At 44.9% G+C, this 27,606-nt stretch overlaps 1 protein-coding gene across 4 annotated transcripts in view; it reads right to left on the bottom strand.

The window, feature by feature from the left end:
* LOC137438061 (monocarboxylate transporter 12) overlaps positions 1 to 27,606 on the bottom strand; it is a 56,900-nt gene continuing 29,294 nt past the window's right edge. For 2 of the 4 annotated variants that reach the window (XM_078766616.1, XM_068132942.2), the window contains exons 3-8: positions 26,334 to 26,437; positions 25,979 to 26,122; positions 17,650 to 17,891; positions 7,365 to 7,693; positions 973 to 1,232; positions 1 to 724 (exon numbers count right to left, since the gene is read on the bottom strand). In XM_078766616.1, the coding sequence (XP_078622742.1) occupies positions 474 to 724; positions 973 to 1,232; positions 7,365 to 7,693; positions 17,650 to 17,891; positions 25,979 to 26,122; positions 26,334 to 26,437 (1,330 nt within the window). In that variant the 3' untranslated portion in view covers positions 1 to 473. The remainder of the gene's footprint in view (positions 725 to 972; positions 1,233 to 7,364; positions 7,694 to 17,649; positions 17,892 to 25,978; positions 26,123 to 26,333; positions 26,438 to 27,606) is intronic. The other 2 variants (XM_068132943.2, XM_068132945.2) reach the window with 2 other exon arrangements.

Below are 27,606 nucleotides of genomic sequence, written 5' to 3'. Positions count from 1 at the left end.
TTCTCGAATAATCATATGATGTTTAAACACACGGCACATTTCAGTATGTTACAGTGTGCAAAACGTCATGTACATACATTAAATATAGTATTATAGGCCATAGCTGTAATACTTGTTTAAAACCATGAAAAAACTGCATATTTACATTAAAGGGAATGTGTATTTGTTTGGGGTGTGTTGGAGGAGGCGAGGAGGAGTGGGATTGGGTTTTCATTCTGGCACATGCACCTGCTTCCGCTTACGTTGCACTAACCGCATTCAAATGTGGAAAAAGACAATCGCTCGCATCTTTGTAATGCAGAAATCAAGTCTATGCCTTTGAGGGGACCGATGAGGTCACACACCAAAACAAAATGATGGCGTTCACACTCCCAAGCATTTAACCATATTTATGAGTAACTTCTGGACCAGTTCCACAGTAACCATTTACCCTGTCCGAGCAAGGTCAGGGGACCGCCACCCTGCCATGTAGTTCAGAGCCTACCGCCCTCGCAATTCATTCCAGGAACTGTTGCTTCACCAATCGGTCTGGGAAAAGCTCCATTGCCACTCAGCCCAGAGGATATTAGCTCGCCCTCTTGCCCAGAGGCCTTCGCTTCACCACCAGGCCCGGGGTTTGAGACGACAAGAGTTGCTACAGCAAACAACATAGCACTGGCTAGTATTGCAGAGCCACTGAATAGGAATGAGGTTGTGTAGGAGTCAGTTTGATCCACCATCCAGCCTGCAGCATAAACATACATGCGTCATTACATCCACAGACTTTACACAGCGAGTCAGTAAATTAGAGTTAGGCCTGACTCAGCAGTTGTAGCTTGTTTTGTTTGCAGTCACTAAACATAATAATATGAGTTCCCTTACTAGAGGAGAACATTAGGCCCATCTCAGAGCAGACGCTCCAACCATTACACCGCCGAGGCTGGTCACAACTCATACTAGACAACTCTTGGATGTGACAGCAACAGTCATTACCTGAAAGAGGTGGACCAAGGAGGTAGGGTAGACCATGAATGCCATACGTGAGGCCGATTGCTGTTGGCGTGAGGTGTGCAGGCACCAGGTCAGTCGCGATTATCGCTAACAGAGTCACATACGCTCCATCAAAATAGCCGTAGAGCCCCGCCAAAAGTGCGAGTGGAGGTACGTGTTGTGCAAATGGTAGACAGAGGGAGCAAATTCCCTCCAGAGTTATGGCGAAGACATAGCACCACCAACGACGACGGCGGAAAAAACTGGACAGAAAACGGTGCAGGGATCAGAATTCTAGAACATTCAAGAAGGTGTGCCATGGCATTATGGACAAATAACTAACAAACAGAAGATCTCTTGACATAATGACAATAAAAGAAGAGTTTCTCCTGCTCACCACAGGCCCATGCAGCTTTGTAATGCGTTTTATTTTATACAGAATACAGGCTAATGGAAGAGCTAGAGCACAGAACAGATCAGGACATACCACAACGAAGAGAGAAGTGGAAAGTTGGGTGGGTGGTGGAGGGGAAGTGCCCCCCTCCCCCCCCCTTTCTAGCTATGTGAAAGGTAATATTAAATAATCTCTGTCCCCTTTCCTTAGTGGATGTAGGGGAGTGTTTTAGGCCCCCTCAAAAAAAATCTTCATTTAATAGGTCAGTGTCAGGTCAACCTTTTGGGACTGTCACTGGTAACACGTAACCCAGTACTACCTGTGACTAAACTGACGCCCCTCACTTTGCTAGTAGGGCGACACCCTGCCAGGAATAAACACAACACTTGATAAATGGTGGATGAGTTCCCAAAGTGAGCCAACAAACATCCAGTACAGAGATGGTGTGTCCTAAAAACACCCATCCGGATTGGACCGGTTACAATCACATCAAAGACTTTAAATTGACGTTCAACATTGAAAAGGATAGAGCATGGACAATCCCCATGGGTTGGCATCCATGGGGAGGAGGAATTCCTCCTGAGGAAATGCCCCACTGAGTGCGGTGAGAAAAGCGGTGCCATTGTTGTGACATCGCTGGTACCCAGAGTATCCTCGGAAGTGATGGCAGTGACGGCACTTCCCCCAAGCTCAGTGGCTGTGTTAAGTGTTTGTCTTGTCATTATGTCCATGTGCATGTGTGTGCGTGTATTTATGTGCATGTGGCAGCTCCATTATGAGCCTTAGACCATGTATAAAAAATAAATAATATACTATCAGGGCTACCCAACATTGCCCATTGCTGTTCTAATCCAGTTGGCATTTTGAAGAAATCAGTTTTTTTTTTTCCTATTTTTTGTGGGCCCTAAAACACGTCTCTACACCCACTAAGAAACGGGGTTGGAGATCATTTAATATTACCTTTTACATAGTTACAAAGGAGGTGCTGATGTGTGTGCCGTGTGCTGATGAGGAGGGGAGTGTCATTGAAGCTGAAGGGAAAGGTGTATGCTGCATGTGTGAGAAGTGTTATGATTTATGGGAGCGAGACATGGGTAATGAACGTAGAGCAGCAACGAAGGCTGGAAAGGGTGGAAATGCGAATGGTTCGGTGGATGTGTGGAGTATCGTTGAGAGAGAGAGGAAGACAAATGATGAATTGCGAAAGATGATGGGAATAGAGCCTGTGATTGATGTTGTGAAGAGGAACAGGTTGAGATGGTTTGGTCATGCGTTGAGGAAGGATGAAAGTGACTGGTTGAGAAGCGTGATGGAAATGAATGTAGAAGGAAGTAGAGGACGGGGAAGACCGAGAAAGACTTGGCTATAGATGGTGGAAGAAGAAATGCGGGCAAGGGGGTTAACAAGGGGAGATGCAGAAAATATGGCAAAATGGAGAAGATTGTCATGGGGACCGCAAGGCTAACCCCCGCTCTAGCAGGGAAAATGGCCTTAAAATGCATGTTGTTGTTGTTGTTGTTGTTGTTGTATAGTTACAAAGGCTTAGGCACTAGAGAGCAATAAAACAAAAACAAAAAATTCCAAAACAAATCTCACTTTTCTTTCAAAATTTTCATAATAATGTTTCCCTTAAAACACTTCCTGCACTCACTGACGAACCTCTGAAAGTTTGAAGAAGATCCGTTTGGCCATCTCTGAGAAACATGGCGACCCACAGACAGACTGACAGACAAACATCTCTCTTCCTTTATGTTGTTTGTGTCCTTTTTGACGTCCCTTAAAAACGGTGCATTTCCTGTTTGGAATGATTTTTGGTTTGTTTGTTTGATTTTTGGACACTACAGGTTTGTTTTCAGATACATGCTCAAAGTATAATATTCAATTGAAATGAAGTTGTTCCTCGATCATAAACTGACTTTTGTAGACTTACCAGTTAACCAATTGCTTAACCCTGCTTTTCGCTTCGTGTGCACGGAGTATCAACCAGTGCTAGCAGAGGGGTCCTCCAGTTTAACGTCCCTCTGATAGACAGCACGCAGAACGACGCATCACCCAGATTGCGTAACACCACATCGTGTTAATTTTTTTAACAACGGAACACCAAGGCAACAGGTGATAGTTTTCAGTTTATAGCTGAATCAAGATTCAAAACTAGACCAGCACTCAGTAAAAAGCATACCTCCACCAGGTTAACAGGTTACGTTTTGTATCCCACTGATAGGTCGTATCTAGATCCAGACCTGAACCAAAATGTAATCAGCTTGTTCTTGTCACCTAACCAATTTATGCACCTGGTTTTGTCATAATTCGTCCATGTCAGAACTCGTCCATAACCTTTTGAGATATCCTGCTATGTATCATTTTTGGCCCGATCTCCCAATGGTGAAGAATCACTTAAAAATTCTACTACCCGATTCCGTATCCGGATCTTCACCAAAATATAATCATTTCATCCTTGTCACATATGCTACCTCTCTGCCAAATTTCGTCCAAATCCATCCACAACTTTTTGAGACATCTTGTTCACAGACAGACAAACAAACAAAGAAATATGTCGTGCATAGCATGACACTTGTGAAATCCCTAAAATAAGTTGTTGGCATTGGAGTTGTTGGCCACAAAAATAATTGGTGGTTGAATTCAGTGACAAGACATGCAAATCCTCTTTAAATTCCCAGTCAATCAGATAAAAATTGAGGATTTTAGAAATTTGGCCTATATTGACCTAAAATATAATTGGTGATTGAATTCAGTGACCAGATATGCAAATCCTCTTTAAATTTCAAGTCAATCGGATGAAAATTGAGGAAATTGAAGTTGGTGACCTTTGGCCTATGTTGACCTATTGACGTTTTGACCCCAAAAACAATAGGCTTTTTTGTTTATGACAAACTCTCCCATTTGGTGAAGTTTCGTGAAGATAGGTTGAAAATTGTGACCTGTAGGCGACTGACATACAAACAGATAAACAAACAGACAGACAGACAGATGAAAAATCACTCAGTGACACTTGGCAAAACAGAACAAGGTAGCATGGCACTCAGTAGAGCATCCCTTTGACCTCAAAAATAATTAGTGGTTTAATTCAGTGACCTGATATGCAAATAGTCTTCAAAGTTTAAGTTAATTGGTTTAAAATTGACAATTTTAGAAATCTGGCCTATGTTGACCTTTTGGCCTATGTTGACCTCAAAAATAGTTGGTGGTTGAATTCAGTTAGCTGATTTGTAAATCCTCTTCAAATTTCAAGTCAATTGGATGAAAATTGAGGATTTTAGAAATTCAAAAAAAGTGGTTGACCTTTGGCTTATGTTGACCTTTTGGCCTATGCTGATCTAAAAAATAGTTGGTGGTTGAATTCAGTAAGCTGATATGTAAATGCTATTCAAATTTCAAGTCAATCAGATGAAAATGGAGGATTTTAGAAATTTGAAAAAAAGTGGTTGACCTTTGGCCTACGCTGATCTCAAAAATAGTTAGTGTTTGAATTGTGGTTAACCTTTGGCCTATGTTGACCTTTTGGCCTACGCTGATCTCAAAAATAGTTGGTGGTTGAATTCAGTTAGCCGATATGTAAATCCGATTCAAATTTCAAGTCAATCGGATGAAAATTGAGGATTTTAGAAATTTGAAAAAAAGTGGTTGACCTTTGGCCTATGTTGACCTTTTGAACTCAAAAATATGTAGGAATTTGTCGGACCACGAACTCTACCATTTGCTGAAGTTTCGTGAAGTTCGGTTAAAAACTGTAACCTGTATAGTAGGCAAGGATAAGTGAGCGGACAGACAAACACACACACACACACACACACACACAAACAAACAAACAAACAAATGAAAAATCACTCTTAGCAAAACAGAACAAAGTGGAATGGCACTCAGTAGAGCATCCTTTTAACCTCAAAAATAGTTGGTGGTTGAATTCAGTTGGCTGATATGAAAATCCGATTCAAATTTCAAGTCAATCGGATGAAAATTGAGGCTTTTAGAAATTTGAAAAAAAGCGGTTGACCTTGGGCCTATGTTGACATTTTGGCCTGTGCTGATCTCAAAAATAGTTGTTGGTTGAATTCAGTTAACTGATGTGTATATCCCATTCAAATTTCAAGTGAATCGTATGAAAATTGAGGATTTTAGAAATTTGAAATTGTTGTTGACTTTTGGCCTATGTTGCTCTTTTGGCCTATGGTGATCTCAAATATAGTTGGTGGTTGAATTCACTATGCTGATATGTAAATCCCATTAAACTTTCAAGTGAATCGGATGAAAATTGAGGATTTTAGAATTTTTTAAAAAAAGTGGTTGACCTTTGGCTTATGTTGACCTTTTTGCCTATGCTGATCTTAAAAATAGTTGGTGGTTGAATTCAGTAAGCCGATATGTAAATCCCAATCAAATTTCAAGTCAACCGGATGAAAATTGAGGATTTTAGAAATTCACAAAAAGTGGTTGACCGTTGGCTTATGTTGACCTTTTGGCCTATGCTGATCTAAAAAATAGTTGGTGGTTGAATTCAGTTCGCCGAAATGTAAATGCTATTCAAATTGCAAGTCAATCGGATTAAAACTGAGGATTTTAGAAAATATTAAAAAAGTGGTTGACCTTTGGCCTATGTTGACCTTTAGGCCTATGATGATCTCACAAATAGTTGGTGGTTGAATTCAGTTTGCCGATGTTTAAATCCTTTTCAAATTTCAAGTCAATCGGATGAAAATTAAGGATTTTAGAAATTTAAAATTGTTGTTGACCTTTGGCATATGTTGACCTTTTGGCCTATGCTGATCTAAAAAATAGTTGGTGGTGAGTTCAGTTTGCTGACATGTAAATCCCATTCAAATTTCAAGTGAATCGGATGAAAATTGAGGATTTTAGAAATTTGAAATTGTCGTTGACCTTTGGCCTATGTTGACCCTGTGGCCTATGCCGATCTCAAAAATAGTTGGTGGTTGAATCCACTTTGCGGATATGTAAATCCCATTCAAATTTCAAGTGAATCGGATGAAAATTGAGGATTTTAGAAATTAAAAAAAAGTGGTTGACCTTTGGCCTACGTTGCCCTGTTGGCCTAAGCTGATCTCAAAAATAGTTGGTGGTTGAATTGAGAAAGCCGATATGTAAATCCTAATCAAATTTCAAGTCAATCGGATGAAAATTGAGGATTTTAGAAATTTGAAAAAAGTGGTTGACCTTTGGCCTATGTTGACCTTTTGGCATAAGCTAATCTCAAAAATAGTTGGTGGTTGAATTCAGTTAGTCGATATGTAAATCCTCTTCAAATTTCAAGTCAATTGGATGAAAATTGAGGATTTTAGAAATTTGAAATGGTTGTTGACCTTTGGCCTATGTTGACCTTTTGGCCTATGCTAATCTCAAAAATAGTTTGTGGTTGAATTCAGTTTGCCAATATGTATATCCTATTCAAATTTCAAGTCAATCGGATGAAAATTGAGGATTTTAGAAATTTGAAAAAAGTGGTTGACCTTTGGCCTATGTTGACCTTTTGACCTTTTGACCCCAAAAATATATAGGATTTTGTCGGACCACGAACGCTACCATTTGGTAAAGTTTCGTGAAGATCGGTTTAAAATTGTGTCCTGTAGGCAAGTATAAGTGAGTGGACAGACAAACAAACAAACACACACACAAACAAACACACAAACAAACAAACAAACACACAAACACACACACACACACACACACACACACACACACAAACCGGAATGATCGCACAACTGACACACAAGACAAACCAATATACTTGAAAAATCTTCGATTTTCGCGAGTAACAAACAGAGAAATAGACACAGTGGTGAAAACATAACCTCCATCCACCTTTGGTGGCGGAGGTAACCAGTTTGGACAGCTCAGCGACAAGTGCACCTACCTTTAGGCTATTCTGCCAGCCCACAATAAACACTACAAGCCAAGTGGCTCAGGTAGACTCAACAACACCTAAGGAAGACATGGTAGAGAATCAGATAGAGACGAACCAGATTCCCACCTGCAGTCGACCAGCCATCCGTACGTTACATTTCCCACGATGCTCATGATGCCAGTGAGAGAAAGAAGCAATGACGCATGCTGGAACGATATGCCATGGCTCTGAGCATATGGCACCAGGTACACAAAGGGTATTCCACAGCCTGATGCCAACAGCAACAGTGATAGAAGGTATGCTGCAAATAGTGGGCACCTCACCAGGGTGTGGGTCTCACCCAGCCAGCAGCTCACAGATTGAGACACTAGGATGAACGCTCTTCGCCACAGTGAGGATTCATTCCCTGCTGTCTTTTCCAGCTTTTCCTCATTGTCCTCAGGAGGAGCAAAATTCTGATGGCAACAACCACAAACGAGATAAGCAATAAATTATAATAAACAATTATCACTCGGCTCAACAACTCTTGGAACAATTAAAACTACGCAATATTGAACATCACAAATCCTCGGAGCTGTCATCGATAGCACTACTACTACCCTTACTAATCCGCATGCTCCATTACTGTCGGCCATTGGAGAAAAGGAATGATTTTAGGTCAACTGCAATGATAGATTACATGACCTTGCTGATGACCGGTAAGCTAATTGATCTGTACTTAAGGGGATTCGTTGTTGTACCTTTTTATGTAATGCATTGATGTTGGTGGATTTCCAAGCAGATGGAAGATGACCTAGAGCAAATGATAGGGTGAAAAGGGCAGAGAGAGAGGGAGGGTGCGCAAGAGCAGCAGAGCGGGTTCTTAGGACGTGTGACCTGATGCCGTCCGGGCTCGACAGTTGCAGAATCAAAATCAATGTTTGACAGAAACGTCTCAACCTTCTCAAGTGCAAAAGACACACAGTCCATGAGCAGTCGGGTGCGACTGGGAAGGGTGGGTACAGAAAGGGAGGGGTTGGGGACAAGATTTGGAAGCAAGTATAGAATTGAGAAATTTTGGCCTACTCACGAGCGAGGTCGGCTGTGTTGCCATTTGAAGAGAAGGAACAGGATGGAGGGGGAATATACACCAGAGACAGACTTGACAAGGCCCCACCAGGTTTTAGAGGAGGGAGACAAGTTTGAAAACTCATTCTTGAGATTGGACAGATGTTGTTTTCTGGCTCTCCTGAGTGTAGACACACTTGTTGTGGGATTTGTGGAATTATCTAAGGTTGCCTTCGTTTGGACTTACCTTCCAGCAGGAGAATCCAAGTTTTTTCAAAGCAACGGCCTCACCACAGGATTCAGTGTACCATGGGCGGGAGTATCGGTATGAATGTATGATAACTGAAGACGAGTCGGGATGAATCCGTGCAAAAGAGAGCAGGTTTCAATGGAAGAATTCTCAGGCTGAGTTAACATTCAGGGTCAGTAGGAATGGGTGACCAGTCCTGAAGATAAATGGCTGCTTGCCAATCTGCTTGAGGAAAATGCAAGACTCGCCGACGCTGAGGCAGCTCTCTGAGAATGGCCAGAGAGATGGTGACCTCCACAAGCACATGAGATGAAATAATTGGAGCAGATGTGACAATATGTATGTGCTTTGAAAGTGACCTTCCAACAGGTGGAGAGAGATAGAGATAGTGATGAGAGAAATGTTGGCACTATTTGAGTTCAGGTGGTTATTAACAAGTTGCTCAGCGTATTTTGCTGAAGCATATGTATTATTGTTATTGTATACTCATGATTGTGGTTTCTTTGTTAAAACTTGCTCAAAGGACTTGACAGGAAGAGGGTGTCAGTTGTAGGGAAACTTTGATGTTCTTTTTGGGCAATAAACGGTTGTAGTTATAAGATTAATTATTTGAAATTAATCTTAAATATAAAAGGTGGATTTGCTTATTGGGTCACTAAATTGGTTCACCATTCAAAAGCTACATATAAGCCGATAATTTTTTTAGATCTAAAGCTCAAAGGTCAAGGCTGCATAAAATAATCTATTTTCATTGTGCATTATTTTTAAACCGTTTTTGTTATTTGAGCATACAGAAGAAGACGTCTGAATACAAACGTACGCGGACGGGCTTTGCATATTTAGATCCATCTAGTTTGTATTCTAATGTCTCCACCTTAATTCAGTGCATTTTAAAATTTCACGAGGTTTAGAGAATGAAATGAAGTGAACTCTCTCTCCAGGTGGTTGTGCTATCTGGTAGATAGACAGAGGTGAATCGCCCACTCTTATAATATTGTTGCGGATATGGGATTTACATCCATCCATATCCGCTTGTAAATATTCCCCTATTTCCTCAGTACTTCCCAACTATCCCCAATCCCCCATTCCCTAGTCCCATTTTCTGTAAACAACACTCTGTAGACCTGACCTTCCCCTATTTCCCCCATTAAATGTCGCATCCAGGTCCACCGCATCTCACGTAGACAACTATAGGACATCTTGCTAGTTATTCTTAGTCTATGTCAGTTAAGGACTCGTTTCCATTAATTCTGACTCTTCGTTGCACCAGAATGTGATTGTATGGCACCGTTAGAAAGTTTAGGACCTCCCAATACCTCCCCGCAGCTCTTCCTCATGGTACAACAACAACAACAACAACAACAACAGCGGCGGCGGCGCGGGGAGTGTGCGTCCTCACTCTGGCTTGGTTAGCCGCCATTGAACATGTGCTCCGACGGGGTTACCACGCAGGGGCTCGCTGTCAGCTCCTCGTCAAGGGCGGAGCCCGGTAACCCCCCGCACCCAATAGAAGCGGCGGACCGATTCCATCTGGGGCGGAGCCAACGAGCCGAGGGCGTGTCACTCCCCGCTGAGCATGCGCAGGAAGAGGGAGGTGACGTCAGATGTAGGTGACGTCAGGTGACATCAGGTGACGCCCTCAGCTTGGAGAGAGAAGACGCCACCTCCGAGCGTGGCAATACCTCCCCGCATCTCTGGACTGGACCGAGCTGTATCCTGTCCCTGAGCCAAGGTGCACCTTGTGCTATCGACTGCCTGTCCTTCCTTGCCATCAATCCCCGTGTAAGTCAGTCTTGTTCCGTTTGTCTGTGGTCTGTCGGGGATAAGATAAGACTGTGTCTAAGTGCCCATCTTTTCTGTGCTTTACCTCTTACCTTGTAATCTACCCCTTTTCTGCATCACCAATTATATCCTCCTCCGGAGGTCTTGAGAACTGTACCCCCTTGTGTCGTTTCATTTATCCCAGCCGTTGTGTCCTTTCCTTCATTGATTTAGCATAGCGCGATTTGGTCAACGTTCGAGTGGAATCGGGCGGGATCGGGTTCTAATCGGGGAGTAACAGTTCGGACGCGGTAATACACCACCGCTCGGTCAATATAACATCTGTCCGCGATCCGCAACAATTGGTGTCGGGAAGTGGGATTGGACCCGAAGCGCGCTTCACGCGCTCGAAATTATTAACGGCGAAATTTGATTTTGTTTTACAAAAATAAAAACCCGAATTTTGAAAGTCGCGCTATGGCGGATCAAGACGGCTGGGTTCCGGTAGAGGAGAGTGAGGCAGGGTCGATCCAGGACCAAATTGAGGGACAAGAGGAGAGCGAAGCAGTGAGGGCGGCAGGTTCGCAAAATGGCGCCTCGCACATGGCTGCGGCGACTGCACCCGCTGCACAAGTGGGAGGGATGGCCCAAATGCAGGCCCTCATGGAGCAATTTATGGCGCAAATGCAGGCGTCCCTCAACCTGCAGAAGGACGATATGAGGGCTAATAGTGAGCAAATGAGGGCTGATAGTGAGCGATTGGGTGAGCGATTGGAGGGCCAAATGGGGGTAATGGGGAACCGGATGGATGCTCAGGGTGAGCGATTGGAGGGCCAAATGGGGGTAATGAGGGACGAAGCGAGGGGTACCGGTGAGGGGTTAGAACAAAGGATGGGGGCCCAGATCGGAGGGTTAGGGAGTAGAATAGAGGGATTAGACAATACATTAGGGGAAATACAGGAGGGGTTAATGGGGGTAGAAAACAGAATGGCCGCTCAAGAGAATCAAATGAAAGGGATGCAAAAGGGGTTAGAGGGGTTAGAAAACAGTATGGAAGGCAAATTGAGGGACATGAGGGACCAAGCGGAAAGGGAAGTTAAACAAATGGGGCAGCAGATAGAGGGGGTCAGAATGGGGGTAGAAACTAAATTGGATGCTCACAGGGAGGAAATGGAGCAGATGAGGGTGGCATCTGGGCAGGAGATGCAAGTGATGGGAGAAGAGATCAGAAGAGGTGTGAGTGAGGAGGTCGGAGGAGTGCGCGAGGAGGTGAGGCACTGTAAGGAGCGCATGGAGAAGGAGGTGAGAAAGGGGACTGTAAAGTTACAAGGGGGCATAGAGGACCTGACGCAGGAGGTGGAACAGCTGACGGTGGGACAGACTGAGTTAGTGGAGCAGGTACAAAGGAACACTGCGGTACTAGGAGGGTTAAAAGCGACACAGAAAGAACTAAAAGACGACTTGATAGCGACGAAGAGGGAATGTCAGATGGTACGTGAGGGACTGACAACGAGGTTGGACGAGGTGACAGAGGTAATGGAGACGAAGGACCGGCAGGTGAGGACGCACATGGAAACGGTCAAGGTAGCCTTAGAGGACGAGCTTGAGGAGACGTACCGGGAAATAAAAGAGGTAAAGCAGAAATTAGAAGAAGTGGAAGAAGGGGTGAGCGAAATTAAGAAGCAACGGAGAGGGGATAAGAAAGAGATAAAGGAGGAAGTAAAAGAATTGGTCCAAAGTCTGTGTTCGGATCGTGATGATGTGCTCATTAACCGGATGAGGGATTCACAGGTGATGGAGGATAAGCGAAGAGAAAGAGGACGCCGGTGTAAGTGGTGACCAATATGGTCGTGCGTATGATGCGCCAGGTGATTTAAGAAGCTTGGGGGTCGAGATGGACCCGGGTGTTCGTGAGAGGCCGTTGGTGAAGTGTGCGACAGGTCTGGTGTGCGAAAAAGGAGGTGTGCGAGAAAGTCCGACTCTGGGGTGTGTGAGGAAAAAGTGCGTGCCAAGGAGTGAGGGTGCTGTCGAGAGTGAGTCGGTCGTAGCGCGTGTGCGAGGGAGCACATGGAAGCGCGTAGTGAGGAGTGTTACGGAGGGTGTAAAGGGAGAATGCACGCCTGTGGTGAGTGTTACAGAGGATGTAACGGGAGAGGGTGTGCGAGAAAGATGTGTGACGGACAGGTGCATGGGGAAAGAGTGCGCTGTCAAAAGTAAGGAAGAATGCACGCCTGTGGTGAGTGTTACAGAGGGTGTGACGGGAGAGTGTGCGCAAGAGTGTGCGCGAGAAAGGTGTGTAACGGACGGGTGCATGAGGAAAGGATGCGCTGTCAAGAGTGGAGGTGAGAGTAGTAAGAGTGACACGGAGCGTGAGTTGGTTGTGACAGGTGAGAAAGGAAGCACACCTGGAATGGTAGAGCGTGTGTGGGAATGCACGCTGGAATTGGTAGTGAGGCACGTGGTTGGGTGTGCGAGTGAAAGCACACCTGTGATTGTCACAGAGGAGGTGACTGAGGAAGGGGCGCGAAGAGGTGTGTTGGTGAGGTGTGTGACCAACGAATGTGTGCCAAAGTGTTCGGTGGTCAGGTGTGTGACCAAGTCTGTGAGTGGAATGAGTGTACCTGGGTGTGTAAGGAAAGGTACGAGGAGCATGGGAACGGCTGGAGGTATGAGCAAGCAAGGGGTAGCGTATGCATGTAAGCATGCAGGTGAAGCATCGACGGTAACCGGGTTAGCGGTTAGAGCGACTTATAGCCGAATCGGGCCCTCGGTGCGCGTCGGGCAGCTTCGCGTGCCGCGAGGACCAGCGGGGATCCGAACCACGGCGGTTTTGAAAGAACCGCCGTACGCGATCCACGCTGTGCCTCGCTTGGAACGGCCGCGTCCGGGCTCCACTAGGCGGAGCGGGCAGCCCGATAGGAAGGGTCGTCATGGCGACCACTTTCTATTGAGACGTGCCGGCAGGTCGAGATCGGGACATTGGATGGCTCCACGCCGAGGTGGTGCGTGGGATCTCGGCCCGGGTACGCCCCCGTCCCTGCACCGAGTGCCGGACGCATCCAGCCGCCAGCACCAAAGAACCCGCGTTCATTGCTCGGCTGTACGAAGCCGGGCTGTAGACGTGAATTGGCGCACCGAGAGGATGTAATAAGTAGACGGGTGATGAGGATAGTGTTTTGGCCCCGAAATTAGAAAAAAACAAAAATGATGATTGGCAGTAATGATTGGCAGATGATGGGCAGTGATTGGCAAATTTTTGATTTGTTGAAATTTGATGTGCAAAATCGGTAGTGGGAGATGCCCGATGTGGTGGGATGGCAACTCTGTCATCCCTCACAAACGGGGGGCAAAGGAGCTATAGTTTATGGGGTGTATGGCAGTGAAAACTAGCCCGGGTGGGTTAGGATATCGTGTGTAGGGCCCTAGAAGATGACATTAGGTAACGTTAAGGTTTAGATAGTGACTGATACCTGTAGTGGGGACGCAGGTAGATTAGAGTGGATGATAATGACGAGGGAGCGCAATAGTTTAAAGGGGCGACTGGGAAGCGCAAGTTTCAGAGGGGAGTAGTTAGATGAGATGATGCTGTGTGAGAACTGGACAGGTGTGTGGAGCAGTGTATGAGTAGTGAGTGTTGTGGATCAGCGCGAATGCGCTTGGGGGAGAGAAGGGTGCAGGCGGCACCAAGTATGAGAGCACAGGTGTGCAAGTACAGGTGTGTGGAATACATGGAGCAGGGAATGAGTGGTGTGGAGAGAGTTGGAGTAAGTGGTACGGAGTGGTGTGCATGGTGCGAAGGTGTGGATGGGGGAAGAGTGGACCCCTTTCACGAGTACCCGGGGCGGGTAGTGTAAGTGTTAGGTAGAGGGTGTAGGTAAATTGTGGTTGGATATTGGCATTTGTGGTGCGGTTGCAGAATGGTATGGTGGATGGGTGCATTAGTGTTGTGGAAATGGCTGGGCGTGTAGCCTGTTAGTGTGTGTAGTTGGTTTGGGCACTCCACCACTGTGAGGATGTCGGCCAGGTGAGGCCGCAGGTGGGCTCTGGGAGCCGTTAGTGTCAGTGGGTGCCTGAGGATCCCGGGTGTGGATCGGGCAGCCCGTGCCAGAGAGGGCACTGAGGGGGTGAGAGTGCGAGAGGGCCTTCCCCAGTTAGTTAGGTTAGGGTGAGGAGCAGGTAAGCTCGGGTGGCAACTACAGTGGTGGAGGTGTGCAGGTGGGTAGACCTGCTGGGAGAGCTACACGTCACAGCCCAGAAATTGTGCGAGGGCACCGGGAGATGAATCGGGGGGAGTGAGACCCCAAATTGAGAAGCACCACAGTTTGGTCAATGGGAATTGGTTTTTAGAACCCATAGTGTAAGTTGGCCAATGGATTGGCAGGGAAAGACCCCGGGTAATGTAAAGTTGTTAAAGTCATTTAGGAAATAGTTAGGATTGATGAACCTGTCGCACCATACGCAGCCACTTACCGGTGATGATGATGACTCCATACCTGTGTTTTCTTTGTTTTGTGTTGCAGGAAATGAGAATTGCTGTGTGGATTTGTGAGACGCATCACGACGTGGATGAGACATTGGGGTGATTCCATCTCTCCCTCCTTAGGAGGGACTGATGATGAATTGGTGATGGCAAATTTTGATGTTGAGTTGGAGATGGCAAATTTTGATGAGAGTTGGAAATGGCAAATTTGATTGGTTAGGAGGGAGAGAAGATGAATTTGGTTTATGGGAGGAACGGGGAAGACAGTAGGGACGTTTGTTGATGTGTAAAGTAGATGTTTATGGGTAGTGTTGTGTTTTGTGGATACAGTAAGGGGTAAGGGAGGGGCAATGTAGGTTACCTGGTGGGGGGGGGGGGGGCGTACGGTAGGAACGTACCTGTCTCACCTGGTTCCCATGTGCCCCTAGTGTGCATTACCTAATATTGCGTGCACTTTTGCGCCCTTACCACCTTACTCACTTGTTTCTTTTGTCTCCCACCTCCGAGGATCTGGCTTTGGGGCAGAGAGAGAGGAGAGAGAGGTGCTGGCTCCGCAGTTGTGGGCCTGTACTTTCGCTGCTTGCTGCCTGGATCGATACACCATATGGACCGCAATTTTTGTGGCCGCCCACAATGGACCGCAGTTCTTTTGCGGGCAAGCACCACCCGTTGATGGACCTCTGGGTCAACGTGGCACCTATGCCATACAGGTGAACCACTTATAGTTGGCCCCCCTGACGGCCACAATTTAGAAATGGACGCGGTTGGCGCCTTTCTTTATTTTTAAAGAAGCCAGAAGGCCAAGTACACCACATGAAGGCAAGACCAGCGGCAGAACATCGGCCGGCTGCGACACCACCGGTGACCATGGACACTTGATTGTGCATTATTGTTGAACACTTTATTGGTGCACCGGATGGTGCTGACTCTACATGATGGGGTGGTGCTTTTGGTGCTTGGATGGGGTGCTCTGCACATTTTTAAAGGCCGTAGGGCCACAGGGCACTCGTGGGTTGGTGTATCGATGCTGGCATGCGTGCTCTCTCTCTATGCATAACATCTGCATGTGTTCCTCAAAGAACAGGTCCTGGATCGTAGTGTAAATATCAGTCTTGTGTAAATAATGCTCCCTACCGGCTGTATGTTTAGTTTGAGGATTCTTTCCGCGATTCGGTTATCCTGTGGGTGTGTTTCTGTGAGGAGAAGGGTGCAACGTCGCAGGGGGACATATTTACTCATTTGTGAACATCTGTAAAACTGTCGCACTCAGGGTTGAGTTAATAGTAGAGGGAACTACATCTGAGTGCCACACTAAAGTAAGTAAAAATTTATCGGGTCGGGACGCCCCGAGGTAGAGAAGGGTGCAATGTTGCGGATATGGGATTTACATCGATCCATATCCGCTTGTAAATATTCCCCTATTTCCTCAGTACTTTCCAACTATCCCCAATCCCCCATTCCCTAGTCCCATTTTCTGTAAACAACACTCTGTAGACCCGACCTTCCCCTATTTCCCCCATTAAATGTCGCATCCAGGTCCACCGCATCTCACGTAGACAACTATAGGACATCTTGCTAGTTATTCTTAGTCTATGTCAGTTAAGGACTCGTTTCCATTAATTCTGACTCTTCGTTGCACCAGAATGTGATTGTATGGCACCGTTAGAAAGTTTAGGACCTCCCAATACCTCCCCGCAGCTCTTCCTCATGGTACAACAACAACAACAACAACAGCGGCGGCGGCGCGGGGAGTGTGCGTCCTCACTCCGGCTTGGTTAGCCGCCATTGAACATGTGGTCCGACGGGGTTACCACGCAGGGGCTCGCTGTCAGCTCCTCGTCAAGGGCGGAGCCCGGTAACCCCCCACACCCAATAGAAGCGGCGGACCGATTCCATCTGGGGCGGAGCCAACGAGCCGAGGGCGTGTCACTCCCCGCTGAGCATGCGCAGGAAGAGGGAGGTGACGTCAGATGCGCCCTCAGCTTGGAGAGAGAAGACGCCACCTCCGAGCGCGGCAATACCTCCCCGCATCTCTGGACTGGACCGAGCTGTATCCTGTCCCTGAGCCAAGGTGCACCTTGTGCTATCGACTGCCTGTCCTTCCTTGCCATCAATCCCCGTGTAAGTCAGTCTTGTTCCGTTTGTCTGTGGTCTGTCGGGGATAAGATAAGACTGTGTCTAAGTGCCCATCTTTTCTGTGCTTTACCTCTTACCTTGTAATCTACCCCTTTTCTGCATCACCAATTATATCCTCCTCCGGAGGTCTTGAGAACTGTACCCCTTGTGTCATTTCATTTATCCCAGCCGTTGTGTCCTTTCCTTCATTGATTTAGCATAGCGCGATTTGGTCAACGTTCGAGTGGAATCGGGCGGGATCGGGTTCTAATCGGGGAGTAACTGTTCGGACGTGGTAATACACCACCGCTCGGTCAATATAACATCTGTCCGCGATCCGCAACAATATGAAGCAAAATGGCATACAGAAGAAATGGCATACAGAAATGGCATACATAAAATAATCTATTTTCATTGTGCATTATTTTAAAACCGTTTTTGTTATTTGAGCATACAGAAGAAGACGTCTGAATACAAACGTACGCGGACGGGCTTTGCATTTTTAGATCCATCTAGTTTGTATTCTAATGCCTCCACCTTAATTCAGTGCATTTTTAAATTTCACGAGGTTTAGAGAATGAAATGAAGTGAACTCTCTCTCCAGGTGGTTGTGCTATCTGGTAGATAGACAGAGGTGAATCGCCCACTCTTATAATATGAAGCAAAATGGCATTTGTCATCAGAAATTGATTATGACAAGAAAACAAATGGGTGAAATGGTGGTTTTATGTCAATGGACCATACGGTGTAGAACGTACCTTGAAATGAATTGGCCTCATGAGGGCTCCACAGATACAGAGGTTGGAGGTAAAGGCACCGAGAATCAGGAGAGCTCCTCGCCATGAGAACTTCACGATCATGAACTGGATAATAGGTGCGAGCATGAAGGTACCCACTCCACTGCCAGACAACCCAATGCCCATGGCTAAAGCCCGCCGCCGCCCAAAGTACCTGTCAATCATGACCAATGCTGGACTGTAGCAAAGGGCAAAGCCAACACCTGAAGGTATGATAAGGAAAGGGATGCAGGAAGATCAGTGATCAACAAAAGTGATGCGTTTTGAAACAAATTGAATAAATCGAGGCCGATGCGTAATCCGTTCATGGTGTTCTTCATTGGATTAGGATGGCCCTCATATTCTTAACACGATTATGTTCAATATAGATTTACTGTGATTAACACAACAAACTTTCCAGATAAACAATACAGTTCCAAATCATACGTGCCAGAGGAAACTCCATTCTGACCTAGGCATGCATTAAATATTGTCACGTCCCCGGGGTTAAGACTCTTGGGCGACGGATGACTGAAACGAGCTTTAACTCAGAGGCGTATTTCGAACTTGGTGGGATTATCTTTTCACGCGCGCGGGAAGGTTCGAAGTCTTACCTGATCGGACGGCCGACATTGGGTTTAATGACTCGACCCACAAACACAAATACAAGACAGCAAAATTCACAATACAAGAATGAAATGCCAAAAATAAAGGATTTAATGAAAATAAATGCAAGGATAATGAAAATGAAAGGTGTGGTAAAAACTATAATTCCTAATTGAGATGTCTCCCCTCAGACCAATATACAGACAAGGGGAAAGATTAAATAAAAATAAATGATGTTCCTGCCAGCCGGCACTTAGCTCTGGTCTGAACGAGGTGGGGTTGGGGGGTTGGCGTTCCGTTGCCTCCAAACCACCGCGCATGAAGCGCACAAACAAATGGCGCCGAAAAGGCCCAGGCGTGAACAAGCAGCCAATCGGCCCTTCCTCACTTCCATCGCCAAGCGAGACGCGGCCCGCTCCTCCCCCAAAAAGCACCAGTCAACAACACCCCCTCCTCCGACGTTGCAAAGCTTCCAAAGCTCCGACACATCTCCTCACCAGCGCACCCGAGAGACAACAACACTCACTCGAGCCGAGAGCCAGAATGAGAGAGAGAAAATGTCGGCTCCTCTTGCTTTTTCTCGGAGCATCCCGATGGCGTCATCCTCTTGACCAATCGCCCAGCACCGTCGAATCTTTTCAGGGCATGGCCTCACAGCCATTCTTGACGCCCAATGACGAAGCTCGAGGGGCATGGCCTGTCAATTCCGGTCCTCCGAGGCGGAGCCTAGCTGTCCTTCGGGAATGTTCGGGGGCGGGGTTCCCTTGCCGACGGGCAAATGCCGTTTCTGTCGGCCCTGGCAGCGTGGTTGGCTAATGGAGCCCATCGCCTGGCCAGCTGAGTTTTATAAGACCATTAGGGAAAAATCACAGGGAGGCAATGCATACTGGGGATTATTAACCATAAGCCCTATAATTAATTAGCACAAACCACCCTCCTTATGGCGACATGCAAACACTCTTAACCTGAATATTTACCCTGCTTATGTACATAGAGGTGGCTTCTTCTTCTTCATGTCACACGGTCCATACTAAAACCTACACATTCCTACTTTCCGAAGGTATTTCATGCCTACCCCCACAAACGTAACAATATATTAAAGGGTGGGCTGGAGTGCCTGGGGGGAGGGCTATGGTAGGGGGCTGTGTACATTTTGATGCTTACATGCTAATCTCTAGACTCTTAGAGAAATGGTCCCCAAACTTTACTGTCCCTTGGGCAACAATACCTTATACAAGACCGAAAGTCTAACAGCGGCATAGCCGGGCTTGTTTGATACTTTCGTTGAAGAGGATAGTATGATCTGGGTGGAGATACCAGTTAGCAAATAATGTAAGTATTAAATTATTTTGAAGTACTCTCAGTCTCTAAGCTGCTGTCACCATGGAAGTGAAGAGATTGCATTGAGACACCATATGGTTTATTCTATATGTTGGTAGGTTAGTCAACACTATCAAAGTGACCTCAGCACCATCCCGACACACACCACTGTGTGTGTTACGGAATAAGGTGTTTTACGGTGGCCAGAGGGAAAATCCTGCCACCAACCTCCTTGAGAGAGAGGACCCAATGAGTTGGTACTCATTTTGCTGACCTCAGAAGGATGACAGGCTGAGTCAAGCTCACCTGGTGTTAATTCAACAGCTCACCGGGAGTCGAACTCGGGACCCTAGGATCCCAAGCCCTCCACCCTAACCGTTAAGCCAACACGAGGGTTAGGGTGGTTGGAGGCAGACATAAGCAATGCTTCAATGTTTGAAGAGCCCTTAATCAAAGTTTTAATTATATATGATCTGGGTGGGGGTGGGGGGGGGGGATAATGCACCCCTCCACACCCCGTCATATATCATCACCCTGTTGTCATAACTTCAGCTCTCCCCAATCATCAAGTGTGATAATTTGCCCCAACCAGGTATATGACGGAATATATGAATGTTCCCTAAAGGGTGTTGAAAGAAACATAAATGGCAAAGTCAAATGGCGCATTACATTCTACCTTTCAGAAGCATAATTGTGGTTATAAAATGTACCCAATATGTGGCAGCGGTAGGCACAGAAACCGAGGTGCGAGGCATTACGAGTCTGGAGCAGCAAAAAGAAAAAAAAGCAAGAGGCGTCGAAGGTTGTAGAAACAAAATTGAGAGGCTGTCTTGAGAAATTTCTAATGAAACCACCCAGAGCGCAGCACAGCACATTTGACTCGTCACAGCTCCAGCGCCAGGAGCAAGATAGGAATTCTGAGGATATGGATGAAGACGCAACACTTTCAATGGAAGAGCAGATGCCTGGACAGGCGGGGAAAGAATCAGTTGGAGGTGAGCAGTCTGTTGATTTTGTCGAAGATTTTGCTGACCCTGCAGAGTGGCCTCAAGTGCTGGACCAGGTGTTCTGCCATTGTCAGGTTCGGTCCAAAGCATATGAAAGTGCATGATTTTCCAAAAGACGATGTGAATAGGAGACTCTCAACTGAAAATGATTACAGAAAGCTCAAAATGGTGGACGAATCAAGCGCTCATGGCTAATTAATTATATAGCGGCCGACACTGTGCACCGCTTCTGCTGTAAGCTTTTTGGAAATGTCACCATGCACCTCACCTGTGATGGTCTTTCAGCCTGGAAAGATTTGTCAAAAACATTGTCCCGACATGAAACCTCACCACACCACACAGCTTGCATGCAGAAGTGGAAGGAATTGGATGCAAGGTTAAAAGCCGGAAAGACTCTCGATGATAAGCTTCAGAATTTGACAGACCTGGAGAAAAAACATTGGAGAAACGTCCTGGAGCGTTTGATTGTGATTGTTCATTTTTTAGCTGAGAGAAATCTGTCATTCCTTGGGTCATCGAAAGGCCTCTACGAGCCTAACAATGGGAATTTTCTTGGGCAGTTGGAGTTGATGGCTCGATTTGACCCAGTCATGCATGAGCATATCCGAAGATCATCAACCGGGGAAGTAAGAGATAACTATCTGAGTGCCGATATTCAGAACGAGCTCCTTGGATTATTAGCCAACAAAATCAGAAGCGAAATATTTGCACATGTTTCAACTTACAAGTCCTACCCGGTGTTGCTTGATTGCACCCCAGATATCGGCCACCAAGAGCAACTTTCCGTCATCATCCGCTTCGCTCGTGTGCAAGATGGAGAGGCTTCTGAAATATGTGAACATTTCCTATCATTTTTTGTTGTGAAAGACACAGCCGGCATGAAAAACGGAGAGATTATTGGAAATATTGGACGGCTTTGGTCTGCCTTTGTCTGACTGCAGAGTCGTGTGTGTCATGATAGTATGTGTGAGTCATGATATTTTGACTCCATGACTCATACATGTTTGATGCTCTTCTCCGCATCTCCTGAGTGAATATCTGAAGAATTTAAATCCATAATAGACCAATTCTACCACCTAATACTTCAAAATAATTATCTTTTTGAGCACTTTTCGGAATGATGTGACATTCACTTTGTTCTGTTCTCGAGTTGTTGCCTTTAACCTTTATTTGCAGGAATTCGTCATTTTTGTCTGTTCAATCTGTACTACATCTGTGCCCAGTGTGTTGGTGATCGGCAGATCGGTTCATTATTGACAGAACTATGTGCGTATAGATATATTCAGAAATCATCAGATCTGCATTTGCTTTTTCCATCGTGAAATTTGAATAAACGACGTCATTTTGCCTGTCGGAATTTCTCCTCTCGCTCATCATTACCCTGCGCTCGTGAAGCGAAAAGCGGGGTTAAGCATTCAGGTACGTACGTACGTGTGTGTGCCGTACGTGTGTCGTGTCTGCATTTAAAAAATTCATTTTCTCGGCAACCGTTGGTCCGATTGACATGAAATTTGCACCTTAGGAGGGCCTCCCCTTTAGAATATTTTAATGATTATTATGACGTCATAGGTTACGTGGTACAGGCGCCATCTTGGAAAAACTTCGCACCTCTATATCTCTGAAACTACTCCATGGAAAAAATTGAGACCCGGCTCATTGTCAACTACTCCCCATGGGGAATACGATATGTTAATGATGACGTCATCACTGCCTTCCTTATAACGTCATAATTCGACAAATACAACACTTATCCATCCGATCATTATTTAAAAAAATTCAGCAACGGTTGGTCTGATAAGACACGAAATTTTCACCATAGGAGCGCTTCCTCCTTTAGAATATTTTAATGATAAGCATGACGTCATAGGTCATGTGGTACAGGCGCCATCTTGGAAAAACCAAAAAATATTGCACCTCTATATCTCCAAAACCGCTGCATGGAAAAAAATTGAAACATGGCTCATTGTAAAGAACTCCATATGGGGAATAGGTGTTGTTAACGATGACGTCATTGGTGCTATAATTCTGACGTTATAATTCGACAGGGACAACGCTTAGTCTGATCAATTTGAAATGTATTGAGCGTGATCTACGCAACAATTATATTAGAGAATAGAAATTTATGATGTCATCGCTCACGTGGTTTGGCACCCATATTGGATCAATTTTTCTTTTTTAATGTTCAAAAACAGAAGAGTTGGCTCGCAACAAGTTGACTGCGCAGGGTAAGTATTCTATGAATACCATCTAGTTTTATTTCAGCGATTGATTGGGGTTTTTAAGAGGGTTCCACAAACTAATTTTGAAGGATTTCTGCAGCTTAGTTTCTGAGATATAAAGATTTTAAAAATGTTTGCATTTTTGGTCATTGTGATTTTTAAGGTCAAATTTTTATTTTCGTATCCCAATGCAACCTGACAGTCAATTCCTAAGTCAGATTTGATTTGATGTGCCTTAATTCATAGATTTGATGTGCTTTAATGCAAAAACCCACTTCTTTCTCTGATGATTCATTCCAGAGTTATTGTTAGAAATGTGATTTTCACCCTTTGATGACCTTGACATTTGACTTGGTTCATTGTTGGCCACATACCACACTCTGATTAACCCACACTACTATCCTATCCAGTGTCCTAGAATCCTAGAAAGGGCCCCCACGAGAGGTTTGCAGCGGGCCACCCACATACCCAGCGGAGGCCCTGTCTATATCACCAAAACCAATTTTACATAAATACTGTATATGTAAAGCATAAACAAAGATAGAAAATCTTTTTAGCCTCCGACTGGGCATCAGCCTGTTGGGAGCTCATATTTTGAGTACTGTCGGTCCGTCGATCCAGCCGTACGTCCATCCGCCTCGACTTGAGAATGACTGGACACATTTACTTTATATTTGGCATATGTATGCAATCATATGTGGGCATGAGGCACATCAAATTATTACCTCTGCCACCAAAGGTGGATGGAGATTATGTTTTCACCTTTGACTGTCTGTTTATGAACAAAATATCTCAAGAAGTTGTGGACGGATTCGGACGAAATTTGGCAGAGATGTAGCGTATGCGACACGGACGAAATGATTCGATTTTGCTGAAGATCGGGATTCGGATCCGGCTACTAGAATTTTTTAAACGATACTTCACCATTGGGAGAAAAGGGCCAAAAAGGATACTTAGCAGGATATCTCAAAAAGTTGTGGATGGATTTGGCCGAAACTTGGTGGATCGGTTGGGTGTCTGACAAGGACGAATCGATTCGATTTTGGTGAAGATCTGAATATGGATTCGGATACGAGAATTATTTAATTTTTAAGTGAGTGATTCTTCACCATTGAGTGACATGGCCAACCAGGCGAAGGTATGCTCTCTACTGAGTGTGGTTCTAGTTGTTCGTATATTGAGGAACCAACAGAAAGAAATCCACGAAGTTCGAATGTCAGCTGCTCAAAAGTTCAATAACCAGTCCGTTACCATCTTTGGATGATTTAACTAATTTACTGTGATGATCTTATACATAGAACCATCATCATCACAAGTAAGTGAAGCAAAACACTTAGTTTGAATATTTTGTTCGGGAAGCCTCACGGTTGACGTGGTGAATTGAAAACAACACTTGAAAGTAAATTGTACCACACACGCAACGATAATGAAATGTGCAAGTTACACCCTCAGGACAGAGAGCTTGATGCAATATATTGTTGTTTACATAAACGGTAATCTTCATTTGCACGAGTTGGAAAAAATGACTAGATGTTGCATACTCGTTGGGTATAGTTCGGGTATCTTAAACTGCGTTTTGCAAACGGAGTAAAATTCAGTAAAAGTAAAGTGAAGAGGGTGCCAGCCTTTTCTTTGCAAGCCCTACCCAGGGTAGCGAAGCAACTTGTTGCTTCTTCTCGTATGTCGGGTTCACCAAGCACCCCGTGAAGTTAGCCGGCACCCCAAGGACTACGAAACACAATGGCTTGCTCTTGCAAAAATACAAATAATAAGGGACATCGTTGGATCTTTCACATCCACCAGGGAATGCTCGCAGATGGCACAACAATCTCAATGCTTCTTCAGTTGAACTCATTGATGCAACGCTACGCCTGCGAACCATCAAGGTGGCAGTTTATAGTCAGGTCAATGAATCAAAACCAGATCAGATAGCTCAAAGGCAAGCATGCTACCCCTAAACCGTCATGCCAACTCAGTCGGGGTACTCATTTGTGTGTTCGCAAGTTATATGTTGTTTTTTGAAAATCTGCTTATGCACTCTGTCTTGAAAGCAAGTAATGATTGCCACTTCTGAGACTGAAGGCCGATCATAATAAAAAACACGTGTGAGTATCTTGGTGCAGTTTGCCATGTGTCTGCGCAATGCTCTGTGCCGAGTTAATAGCAAACGATGTGGGAAGAAACCTCCACATTCCCACTCGGCTCAGTTTTGGTGTTATGAAATTTATCAGGATTTGGAATGGTAATCTGGTCATTGTCGATGAAGTGGAATTGCAAAACAAGGTCGCAATTACAAAATGTTATTTTTACGTCTGATTTGTACCAAAATAATGTTTATTGGCATTCCCTGTAGGTTGTCTCTTTTTCGAACAGTTCAGCTTTTGGAGATGCATGAAGGTTAATAACTTTATATAGTAAGGTATGTTGCAAAATACAAAATAAATGTGGAGTTGGGGATTAAATACCCTCTCGCCCCTCAACTCTCAACAGTTCGCCATGCCTGTTTTGATTAAAAATTGACTTTTTTTCCCCCTTTTTTGTGACTGATGTTGTCATGTGTTCACCATCTGATGCCACATAATGCAGCTGCAGCACGAGGGGAGGTCTTTCTTTTATATGCAAACTGCAGTGCAAGTATCATTTACAGTCATGTGATACCAATTTTGCAATACACCCCTCAGATTCAGGGTTTCAGAAACCGTTTCAAAATGAACTACAACGGCTCACGGTAGAGCGCGTACCTCCGCCAGGCTGAACAATTTACGTTTTGTATCCCACCGATAGGCCGAAAATGGATACGGACCTGAACCAAAATCGAATTGGATTGTTCTTGTCAACTACCCAAGTCATCCACCAAGTTTCGTTTGAATCCATCCACAACTTTTTGAGATATCGTGCTATATATTGTTTTTATAGCCGTACCACTCACTGGTAAAGGATCACTTAAAAATTCGCATATCCAGATCCAAATCATCACCAATATCTATTCATTTCGTCCTCATCACACACTCAAGCTGCCCACCAGGTTTTGTCCAAATTTGTGCACAACTTTTTGAGATATCCTGCTCACAGACAAACAGACAGACAGAGGTGAAAACATTACCTCCGCCCACCTTCGGTAGTGGAGGTAAAAAGGAACATCCATAGTAAAATACAAACCAGAGAAACATCCGATGGAGATGTAAAGGGATGAGATGCTGGTTGAAAAGGATGCAAGTATGAATCCCGACGAAGCCACCAGTCCCCCGAATATCACTGTAATTCGACAGCCAAAAAGGCAGCTGAGCAGCGTGCCGATTGGTGCTGCGTTAACCAATGGCGTGGAAAGGCAGGAAGCAGCAAGCCCAGAATCAAAGAACAATTCAAACAATGCATCAACAATGCTACACTTGAGCAATGCAAGCTACAACACAAATCCTTGATTATGATAAGAAGCCAAAATGAATATTCAGAATTCTGGGAATAACAGTTTAAGGAATTTCAAGCATTTCATTCACAATGAAGAGGTACTCACAAAAGAGCATGGTGTTGCAATCAGTTATGCTGTTTATCCATGCCGTGTTTGCATGGCTCTGAGCAAAATGCTCCTGGAAATCCACAAAGAAGATCGAGAGACATCTAGAAAAACGAAAAAAAAACTCCTTGCTTGCCTTTGTTGTTCTAATGACATCCATCATTTCACTTTCAAGGAAATCACAAAGACACCCTTCCAATCACCCACCCCCTCCATTCTTACCCACGGTACTCAATTATTGAAGCTATTCGTAATATAATCAACGGGATGTGTTCCAAAAATAACTGTTCCAAACAGAATTCCCACTGCAACACAAATAAAGAACGAGATTATTTTTCCGCAATGACTACAGCTCTGGAGGAGCTTTTGGACACGCATTAGATTGCATAAATAACATTAGGTGACATCACTCCACATTAATAACAAGGAGATTAGGAGACAATGGGCAAATCGACACATTCTATGGGATTTGCATCAGTAGGTAAAGAACCACAACATAAATGAGAATGTGGGACTACCATCCAGGTGAGTACTCAATTTGTACAACATTTAAATTAGGGTGAGCAGCTGTCCGCACCTGCACCTTTAAAAGGCTCTATCAGCTTTTATAGTACTCAGCACAATTGCCTTTCTCGTCCATTTTCAATCTCCATTGTGCGTTTTCTCATAACACTTAACATATGAATCATTACTAGTACCCTACTGCAAAGCCGCAATGAGCCGGCGAAGCCAAAGCCTCTTGCCACTATTTTACCCATCACTATGGCATCAGTAGCATTGCCGGATTAACCATTAGGCAGACAAGGCATGTGCCTTCGGGCCAGCCAAAAATTCGGGCCAACTGCCCTCAGGTTCCCCCTCAACAGGGTGTGCACAGAAGAGTTTGCAGTTGTAAACGTGCGCAAGGTTACAATCTAAGGTCTAGTAAACTGTAAAGCAAAGTGCCAAATCTGTGCGTGTTTTGTCATGCATATATTCATACACTGCAAATTGTATAGACTAAACTAGTTTGAAAGTAGTTTCTTTTCACATTAAATATTTGTCTTTTTTTGTATTAAATATGTTCTTCATGAATCAGGTCATCTTTTGTCTGGGGTCCATTTCCATGAGCCCGAGATCTAATTTAAATTGTTCAGGCCATTCTCTAAAATTTCAAAATGTGCCTTAGGGCCAGCCGAGGCTTAATCCGGCACTGATCAGTAGATTAGGTAGTTGGTAGTAGGTAGGTGTAGTAGGTACCGTACCTCGTTCAAAATGACACCATTTGCATTCT

Source organism: Myxine glutinosa, chromosome 12 (genome assembly GCF_964187855.1).
Source record: "Myxine glutinosa chromosome 12, kmMyxGlut1.1, whole genome shotgun sequence".
In the NCBI taxonomy this organism is placed as follows: Eukaryota; Metazoa; Chordata; class Myxini; order Myxiniformes; family Myxinidae; genus Myxine; species Myxine glutinosa.
This window is presented reverse-complemented; position numbering and strand designations above follow the sequence as displayed.